This window comes from Mesoplodon mirus (genome assembly GCF_964341445.2).
Source record: "Mesoplodon mirus genome assembly, chromosome: X".
NCBI lineage: Eukaryota > Metazoa > Chordata > Mammalia > Artiodactyla > Ziphiidae > Mesoplodon > Mesoplodon mirus.
The window spans coordinates 132,235,816-132,246,827 of record NC_138981.1 but is presented as its reverse complement, the minus strand read 5'-3'; the positions used below and the strand labels follow the sequence as shown (position 1 = coordinate 132,246,827).

The window sequence follows — 11,012 nt, the reverse complement described above, 5'->3', positions numbered from 1 at the left end:
GGAACTTTATTGGTCAATATTTGACCACTCCGGACTGTTCTGTAAAGTGACTGGTAACAGCAGCACTTTATGTTTTGTAGATGTAACCAGTAGCTGATCTTAAGGCATTTTTTAAAAAACAAAACAAAACAAAAACGAGAACTGAAAAGTAGTGTGTTATTCTTCCTATATGTGCAGCGGTGGATGGACATGGGCAGAAGGCACCTCTGTCTCTACCTCCTGGACTCTCTGCCCTCCTCTCTCTTCCCATCACCCCCCCCACCGCGTCCCAGCTTCCCCCACCCAGCCTGCATGTTGGCCGTTGCTGCCATTTCTAGCCCGCAGCCTCTTCATCTACATCCCATTCCTGGACGTTCCCTTTTACTTGGCCCACGTTTTTCTCCTTTGCTCAGCTTCGTGGGTTCTTGCCTTCATCTTCGTCCTCTGCCCAGTGTAAGGCTGTCACCATGTGAGAAGACACCTCGGCCTCTTTGTCTCCACCCGCGTCCCCTTTCCCTCAGTGGCCCTAATGCCCCAGCCTCCAGCTTTTGGTGGGGGAAAGAGGTCCTCTGCAATGGTTCTTCCCCGCATTTAAAGGGACTCAGGGTGCCTGCCACTTCCTCAGCGAAGAAGCCTGTGCTCCACCCGCTTACCAGTCGAGATGTCCCCTCACAGCCCCGGAGTGTCAGACAGGACCTGGCTCTGAGGTCTGGCTCCTGTCACCTGGGTCGGTCCGTGCTAACACAATCTGCCAAAGCTCTAAAGACCCTCCTCCCTCCCCCATCACCTCACACGCTTCTTCTGTATTTCCTTTCATTTTTATGGGGTTTTGGGGAACAATTTAAACTCCCAGTTGTTTATTTTCACAAAAGAAAATAAAATTGCCATTGCAAGAAAAAAAATGTTTTTTTAAATCTTGTTTGATTTGTTTAGAATTCACTTTGCTATCTATGAGATATGAAGTTGAAGTAGGTTGTTAGTCATAGTCCCTAAAATAAAAGCTCTGCTTATCTTGTTTCATATGATTATTCATGAAACATCCTGATTACGATGATGTAGTGTGTAGTTTGGTTTTAATATCCCAATGCCCCAAACAAATGAATATTATTAATCACCTTAAAAAACTAAGAAAATCCACTGAAAAATTTTAAAAATCAGTAATATAGTTTGGTGAGAGAAGCAGTATTTACGGAAGTAAATACAACCAGTGGCTTCCCTATGTATCAGCAATAAATTTTAAAAAAATAACAATTCAGAAAAGAATCTATCCGCAGCAGAAAGAAAAAATTAAAAGATGTCAATGAATAAATTTAAGCATACAAAATGTCCTGGTTGTATATAAATACTATCCTCTTGTGTGTGTGTGTGTGTGTGTGTTTGTGTGTTCCCACATGCAATAGATCCTGGATGGAAAAACAATCTACTGAAAATAGCTAATCAAATTATAATTTGAAAGTGATTTTGTTTTTTAGACATTGGACATAGTATTGTTACAGTCTAAGCAAATGTGAATACCAATAAGAAAACAAATAATGCCAATGAATAATATTTAATACATTAAACTGTACTATAAAGCTATAATCATTGAAACAACCATTAGATCAATAGCTCAAATGGATATGGGGAAATTCAACACTTGCAACTCAATTCTCACTGTTAAATGGATACATTACACACATTTTTAAAGGTTGTATTTGAAAATATCCCCCAAATAAAAATCTACTAACAAGTACATCCTTAATGATTTGTTGAATGAGGAAAACAATTAGCAGATGAGTGTATAAGTTATGACTTCCTTTTTGTGAAATAAAAAAAGTTTAAAAAATGTCTCTCTGTTTACATATTATGGGTGAGTATATATAATTTTATGGGAGGAAAATGATGACGAGAAATTCTTACATGCTATTAGTAATTGTTAAGGCTAGGCTTCCACTAAGTTTGATAATTAAATGGAAGTATCAGGGTATATTCTCCATTGCAACTCAATCCATTCATTATTTATCAAATGTGTAATGTGAAAATAATATAATGACAGAGAAGTTAATTCCAACACTAGCATTTTACTTACTTTAAAATACATATTATGGGCCTCCCTGGTGGCGCAGTGGTTGAGAGTCTGCCTGCCGATGCAGGGGATACGGGTTCGTGCCCCGGTCTGGGAGGATCCCATATGCCGCGGAGTGGCTGGGCCCGTGAGCCATAGCCGCTGGGCCTGCGCATCCGGAGCCTGTGCTCCGCAACGGGAGAGGCCACAACAGTGAGAGGCCCGCATACCGCAAAAAGAAAAAAATAAAAAATAAATAAATAAATACATATTATACATTATTTCCAAATACCAGAGTTATTTTTCTTAAGTTATATGAAACACTAGTTACCCATACCAATTATGATACCTTTAAAAATTTTCTATTAAAAAAAGCTATCAGGGGCTTCCCTGGTGGCACAGTGGTTGAGAGTCCGCCTGCCGATGCAGGGGACACAGTTTCGTGCCCTGGTCCAGGAAGATCCCACATGCTGCGGAGCAGCTGGGCCCGTGGGCCATGGCCGCTGAGCCTGCACTTCCAGAGCCTGTGCTCCGCAATGGGAGAGGCCACAACAGTGAGAGGCCCACGTACCACACACACACACACACACACACAAAAACAAAAAAAACCAAAAAAACCCAAACTATCAGCACCAAGTTAATTGGTTTCTTGACCCACTAGGTGGGACATTAAAATAGAACAATTTGGTAATTGTGGATTATTAAGATAGAAAAATAATGGAGGAAATGTTTAAGAGTAATCCTGTATCTTTAACAGCAAAACAACAAAATAGCAATATATTTGAATGTTTGTTAATATATAGTTTTGTTGCTAAAAACTTAGTTTTGTACTTAAAGTTTTACACTTACTTAAAACTTACCAACATATAAGTAACTTGAGTAAATCTATTAACTAGCTAATACTAAGTCCCACTATTAAGTTGACATCTCAATGTTGTTTGGTTTTCAGGTGGCTGTCAGTGCAACCCTGGGTGTGTTGGCACCAAAGTCTCTACAAACTTGTTTTGTGAGGACCTGGATCCCAAAATACAGAAGAGTATCAAATGTCTAAGAGGCTCATGTTAGGCATAATACCAAAATAAGTACCACCTGAATTGTTTGAGAGAAGAACCTAAGGCACATATTTTGGGGATGATGTGTGTGGAGGATTATTTTAATTGTGATTCATGAAGAGAGCTATTACCATTCACTTAGGAAAACCAAGAAATTCACGTTGAAAAAAATTGAGAACTTATAGATTGCTCTGGAAGGAGGCAGGCAGACAGCAATTGTATAATAACCAATAGCTTTACCAATTATCAAAGTTAATCCATCAGTAATGGAAAAACAAAAACCAAAACAAAATGAAGAGATAATCTAAAATTCTAAAGGATAAACTTATCAGGTATTTTCAAGGACACTTAGGATGAAAAACATTTTTTTCACAGAAAGATTTAGAAAAGAAGTTTCAAAAATGATAAACATATGGAAAAAGAGGCTCAATATTGTAAAGTTGTTAATATTTCATGAATTAACTTATAGTCATTTTAGAATTAAAAGTCCTAATATAGCCTAATGTAATTTTTGTAAGTTTAATTAAGTGAGGTAATGGTAATCTCCAAAAATAAATTGGTGGTATATGACACAGAAGCAATGGATAAGTAGAATAGGAAAAGCAATTGAATAATGGTTATTCTACTATAAAGCTATAATAATTTAGACAGTTTGCTGCTGGGTCAGTCATTGGTCATTGCAACTTATTTGAGAGGTAGCTGTAGCACAAAGTCAATATGTGTCAGAAAACCACACATAAATCCTCAATTTAAATCATATGCCTGAATTCAGCCCACATGGGTTAAAATTTAAATTTCATAATTTTCAAACATTTCAGACATTAATTCATGAAGCAATCTGACTTAGACATCTGTGATGTACTTAGTTTTTATAGTGTGATGAAACATGAAAAAATAAATTTATACAATATTTCCCATTGTTAAAAAAATTCGCAAATACCTTAGAGTTTGTGTGTATGTGTATGTATGTATGTATATATTAGGATTTCTTTTGAGCATACAGAAAGGTATGGAGGAAATACACTAAACAATTTGCATTGCTTATAAAAGGACTGGAGAAATATATAGAGTGTGATGGGAGATCATTGCACTTTCTTTATGTCTTTACATTATTTACTATTTCAAAATGAGCAAATATTTCTCTTTAATTAAGATACAATTTAAAAAGAAAATGCAGTGTGGTTAAAAATGAAAGGAAACTTTGCTTAATTCTTCTATACCTGACAAGAAGTACACTTTGTGCTTTTAAGTGGATTACCTTGCTCAGTCTTTACACACATACAAAAATATAGTATAGTTGTTAGTTCTACATTATAGACTGGTCAGAGTGACTAAAGAGATTGATACATGAGAAAATTATCACTGAAAGAGCTTACAATGTTCAGGTCCATCCTTAAAAATTAAATATAAATAAATATAAAATAGGTAAAAACATTTTCACTGTTGACTTATGAAATGTTATTTAGAATCTATGAATTTTTACTAAAGTTAATCACATTATCAACTTACAATTTTGGAAAGTAATTTACAGTCATCCTCAATTTACAAAAAAAAAGGCAATAAAAAATCTTGTTTTTCTGGGTATATTTAAATACATACAGGCATATGTATTTTTAAGAGAACACTCAGGAAATATACCACATTGTTAATACTTCTTACTATAGGAGATATGAGGCAGAGAAGGTTGGTGTGGGTGAGAAGGATTGCTAATTTTTATTATATATCCTTAGCTAGTTCCGTTTGTGATAGTGAAAAGGATCTATTTTGTTATTTAAAATAGTCAATAGAGATAGAGATAAAAATGAAAGGTTCTACAGGCAAATCATTTCATAAGAGAATTTTTAAAGTCACTTACCTTCTAGAAACTATAAGTTTTCTCTTCTGTAAACCAAAGATATTAACCATACTTAATATTAAATTTGGACAAAAGTAGCAGCACTGATGATGATTATTAAGATTTACAGACTACTTACACGGCAGGCTGACTGCTTGGTGTGTATTTGTGGATAATCTCACTTGAACCTTGTAAAAGTTCTATGATACAGATGATATTATTAATTCTGATGATTCAGTTCCTCTTGGAAATTGAGAAGAGATAAAAACAAGCTATTAAATTATCACATTTGCTTCAAAGCCAAAATACACATATAATTATGTTCTCTTGATATCCTCTTTAGAAGCCAATTATCTATATATCAGGATGTGATTATCTAGACTACTCCTTCGTATTAGCTAGGCTTAATCACCCTTATTCCATTAATTGTCATTTTATGCCTCAAGATCTCAGATGAAACTGGAGTTCAAGAAACTTGAAACTCAGTTCAAGGAACTGCCACAGGTAAACACTGTGTATTGGCTGCCATGTGACTCTGAACTGACCACGTGAAGACCAGAATTTCGGAATAGAGATGAAGATCCCAGGTCTAAAGAACATGGGGTAAGGAGTGGTTAGGAAGACCCAGTCTCTAAAACATGAATACAGTCTGAGTTGCTCTGTACTATTGTACATGTAATTTGCTGATTATAGTAATGCAGTAAACAGTTGGGGCAACACTTAACATTTAGTAAATCCAAGAAAATGCAGTAAAGAATGATGGCCTTTGCTAAGATAATTTGGTAGAAGAAACAGTTTTATTGAGATATAATTTACATGCCACAAAATTCACCCATTTTAATGGTGTATAATTTAAAGATTCTTAATACATTTACAGAGCTGGGCAACTATCACCACAACCTAAGGCAACTACTAATCTACATTTTTTTCTTTATGGATTTGGAGTTTCAGGACATTTCATATAAATGCAGTGATATAACATGTGGCCTTTCTGTCTGGCTTTCATCTAACATAATGTTTTTGAGTTTAATCCACTGGCAGCATATATTGATACTTTATTCCTTTTTATTACCAAATAATATTCCAGTTTATGGCTATATCACATTTTGTTCATCCATTCACCACATTGCGTGGACACATGCTTTCACTTTTTGAGGTAAATACCTAGGAGTGGAATTATATGCCAAGTTAATGCTAAATGAACATTTAACATTTTAAGAAGTTGCTATACCATTTTCCCAAGTGGTTGCATCATTTTTCATTCCAACAGCAATGTGTGAGAGTTTCAGTTTCTTTACATCCTTTTCAACACTTGTTATCATCTGACTTTTATATGTAATATTTTGCTAGGTCTGAAGTGGCATCTTATTGTGGTTTTAATTTGCATTTCCCTAACGACTAATGATTTTGAGCGTCACTTTATGTACTTCAGGCCATTCCTATGTCCTGTTTGTTAAAATTTCTATTTACATTTTTTGCCTGTTTTTAATGGGATTATTTGCCTTCTAATATATTCTGGGTACAAGTTATTTATTAAATACATCATTTAAAAATATTTTCTCCCATTGTATGAATTGTGTTTTCACTTTATTAATGAAGTCATTTGAAGTACAAATGTTTTTTAATCCTGATGAAGTAAAATATAAATTTTTTAACATCTCTTGTGCTTCTGTGTCATAGCTAAGAAATATATGTCTAACTCAAGGTTTAAAAATTTACCATTAGCTTTTTTCTAAGAGTTTTAGAGTTTTAAGCTCTTAATTTACACCTATGATCCATTTTGAGTTAATTTTTAGGTTTGGTTTTAGGTAAGAGTCCACATTAATCCTCTTATATGTGGTTATCCAGTTGTCTCAGAATAACTTATTGAAAAGGTTATTCTCTCCCAATTGAAAGGTCTTGGTACCCTTGTCAAAAATCAAATAACCATAGATATATGCTTTTACATCTGGACTCTCAGTTCTATGCCATTGACCTGTATGTCTATCGTTTTCCCAATACAACACTGCCTAGATTACTATAGCTTTGTAGTAAGTTGTAAAATTGGTCAGTGTAAGTTTTCCAATGTTATTCTTCTTTTAAATATTGTTTTGGACAGAAATATAGATCAATGGAACAGGATAGAAAGCCCAGAGATAAACCCATGCACATATGGTCACCTTATCTTTGATAAAGGAGGCAGGAATGTACAGTGGAGAAAGGACAGCCTCTTCAATAAGTGGTGCTGGGAAAACTGGATAGGTACATGTAAAAGTATGAAATTAGAAAACTCCCTAACACCATACACAAAAATAAACTCAAAATGGATTAAAGACCTAAATGTAAGGCCAGAGACTATTAAACTCTTAGAGGAAAACATAGGCAGAACACTCTCTGACATAAATCACAGCAAGATCCTTTTTGACCCACCTCCTAGAGAAAGGGAAATAAAAACAAAAATAAACAAATGGGACCTAATGAAACTTAAAAGCTTTTGAACAACAAAGGAAACCATAAACAAAGCAAAAAGACAACCCTCAGAATGGGAGAAAATATTTGCAAATGAAGCAACTGACAAAGGATTAATCTCCAAAATTTATAAGCAGCTCATGCAGCTCAATAACAAAAAAACAAACAACCCAATCCAAAAATGAGCAGAAGACCTAAATAGACATTTCTCCACAGAAGATATACAGACTGCCAACAAACACATGAAAGGATGCTCAACATCATTAACCATTAGAGAAATGCAAATCAAAACTACAATGAGATATCATCTCACACCAGTCAGAATGGCCATCATCAAAAAATCTAGAAACAATAAATGCTGGAGAGGGTGTGGAGAAATGGGAACACTCTTGCACTGCTGGTGGGAATGTGAATTGGTACAGCCGCTATGGAGAACAGTATGGAGGTTCCTTAAAAAACTACAAATAGAACTACCATATGACCCAGTAATCCCACTACTGGGCATATACCCTGAGAAAACAATAATTCAAAAAGAGTCATGGACCAAAATGTTCATTGCAGCTCTATTAACAATAGCCAGGAGATGGAAGCAACCTAAGTGTCCATCATCGGATAAATGGATAAAGAAGATGTGGCACATATATACAATGGAATATTACTCAGCCATAAAGAGAAGCGAAATTGAGTTATTTGTAGTGAGGTGGATCGACCTAGAGTCTGTCATACAGAGTGAAGTAAGTCAGAAAGAGAAAGATAAATACCGTATGCTAACACATATATATGGGATTTAAGAAAAAAATATCAATAAGAACCTAGGAGTAAGACGGGAATAAAGACACAGACCTACTAGAGAATGGACTTGAGGATATGGGGAGGGGGAAGGGTAAGTTGTGACAAAGTGAGAGAGTGGCATGGACATATATACACTACCAAACGTAAAATAGATAGCTAGTGGGAAGCAGCCGCATAGTACTGGGAGATCAGCTCGGTGCTTTGTGACTGCCTAGAGGGGTGGGATAGGGAGGGTGGGAGGGAGGGAGACGCAAGAGGGAAGAGATATGGGAACATATGTATATGTATAACTGATTCATTTTGTTATAAAGCAGAAACTAACACAGCATTGTAAAGCAATTATACTCCAATAAAGATGTTAAAAAAATAAATAAACATACCTTTTGACTTTTAAAAAAATATTGTTTTGGCTCTATAGATCCTTTGTGTTGCCATATGAATTTTAGAATGAGCTTGTCAGTAGCTGTGAAAAAGACAGCTGGGCTTTTAGTAGGGTTGTGTTGAATCTATAGATCAATTAGGGAGTATTGCCATCTTAACATTATTGATTCTTCCAATTAATGAGATGTTCCTCCATTTATTTAGATGTCCTTTAATTTCTTTCAGCAATGTTTTATAGTTTTCATTGTACAAGGTGTGGACTTTTTTGTTAAACATATTCTTCAGTATTTTATTCTCTTTGATGATGTTGTGAATGGAATTTCTTCATTTTCATTCTGTTTTTTGTTTTTTTGGCCACGCCACAAGGCTTGTGGTCTCTTTGCTCTCCAGCCAGGGATGGAACCCAGGTCCTAGGCAGTGAAATTGTGGAGTCCTAACCACTGAACCACCAGGGAATTCCCTTCATTTTCTTTTTGGACTGTTAATTGCTAGCATTTACACATACTATGACGTTTGCATGGTGACCTTGGGTGCTGAGACCTTGCTGAGCTTGTTTATTAGTTCTTGGTTTTTGTGTGTGTGGATTCCCTAGGATTTTCTACATACAGGGTCATGTTTTCTGCAAATAAAGACAGTTTTAATATTTCCTTTCCGGTCTGGATTTTGTTTCATCTCTTTTACTTACTTAACTGCACTGGCTAAAACTACCAGTACAATGTTAAATAAAAGTGGTAAGGGTAAATATCTTTCATTTGTTCCCGATCTCAAGTGGAAGGCATTTAGTCTTTCATCATTATACACCATGTTTTTAGTGGTGTTTTCTTGTGAATGTCAATCCCTGCTGTACATGATCTTGGTCACCTTCTATCAGTAGACTTCTGTAGCTTGTTACTTACTGCATGCTAGCCTGATGCTGGGGGTCTTCTCTGTTTCCCTGGTACAAGCTAAATCTTAGGTAGGCGAGATATTAGGTTCTTGTGGTCAGGCCTTTCTCAGCAATGTTGTCCCTCCCCCAACTGTAGGAAACCTCTAATGATCTGAGCCCAGATCATTGTTTTATCTCTCCCCCAGGAGTAAAGAATATTTTACTTTCCTGTACACCCAGTTTCAATGGGTCTTATTCTGTGCCCTGGGTAAAATAAGATTAGCTGCCCTTCTCCTAGAATCTTAAGACATTTGCTCCATAGTAGAGAAGACTTGGGGCAGAGTTTCATGACTTTCTCTCAGCAATGGCTGCTCATTTCCTCTAACACTTACCCACTCTTTCTCATGCATTTCATGGACATTACCTTGCAAAGGTTCACGATCTGTCTCCAAGATTCTTATACTCTCAAGTAGTCAACACTCATTCTTTTGCATTTCACCAAAAAAAAAAAGCTAAAATAATTAGCTGAATATTTCTTACCTGCTTACCAACATAGGACTGGAAATTCTATCCAGCACAATAAAACAGAAGAAATAAAGAAATATAATACAAATCAGAAAAGAATTATAAAAAGAACTTCATTTATTTGCAGAAAGCATGGTTTTCTATGTAGAATATCCCCCCAAAATATTCTGAAATTAATAAGTGAATTTAATTACATTGCAGGATATAAGATCAATATATAAAAATCAGTTGTATTTTTATATACTAGCAATGAGCATGTGGAAATCAGTACTTGAAATACAATACCATTATAATCACTCAATATGAAATACTTAGGTGTAAATCTAATAAAACATGTCCAGAACTCATATGCGGAACTTATAAAATGCTGATAAAAAAAAATCAAAGATCTAAATAACTGGAGACACATATTCATGAGCTGGAAGAGTCACCATGGCAAAGGTGCTAATTTGCCCCAACTTGATATACAGGTTTTAGGTAATTCCTATTAAATTTCCAGCAAGACTTTCTTTAGATACAGACAAGAGTATTCTAAAATCTGTATTGAAAAGACAAAGAAACTAGAATAGCTAAAAGACATTCTGGAAAAAAATACAGTAGGAGGAAATACTCTGGCCAAATTCAAGACACATTACACGGTTACACTCATCAAAACTATGAGGTATCAGCAGAGAGACAGACACGTTGATAAATGGAACACAATAGACAACCTAGAAGTAGCCCACACACAAGTATGGACAACTGATTTTTGACATATGTGAAAAAGCAATTCAGTAGAGAAAGAATGGTCTCTTTAACAAATGCTAGGCAAATTGGATATCCATAGGAAAAAAGAAGAAAAATAAAAGAACATGGACCTAAAATACATAATTCATACAAAAATTATCTTATTCCAACCAAATAACATAATCCATAACTCATATAGGTTTTAACTAGCTTAGTTATTTATGGTCGTTAAGTTACAACATAAACTATGATCCCTGACACTCACTCAGTAAGAAAAACATGACTTTTTAATTACATTTTTAATGAGAAGTTAACTTTTATTTTAATATAAAACATGCAATGGAAATTGTATGTGCCTGTTAATAT

At 35.2% G+C, this 11,012-nt stretch overlaps 1 protein-coding gene across 1 annotated transcript in view; it reads left to right on the top strand.

The window, feature by feature from the left end:
• Positions 1-291: 291 nt before the first annotated feature.
• The window catches only part of LOC309796312 (uncharacterized protein), a gene marked incomplete at both ends in the record, with an annotated part of 14,007 nt that continues 3,286 nt past the window's right edge, over positions 292-11,012 (top strand). The window contains 2 exons of the mRNA XM_082609348.1: positions 292-782; positions 5,356-5,413. Coding sequence (XP_082465474.1) covers positions 292-782; positions 5,356-5,413 — 549 coding nt within the window. The remainder of the gene's footprint in view (positions 783-5,355; positions 5,414-11,012) is intronic.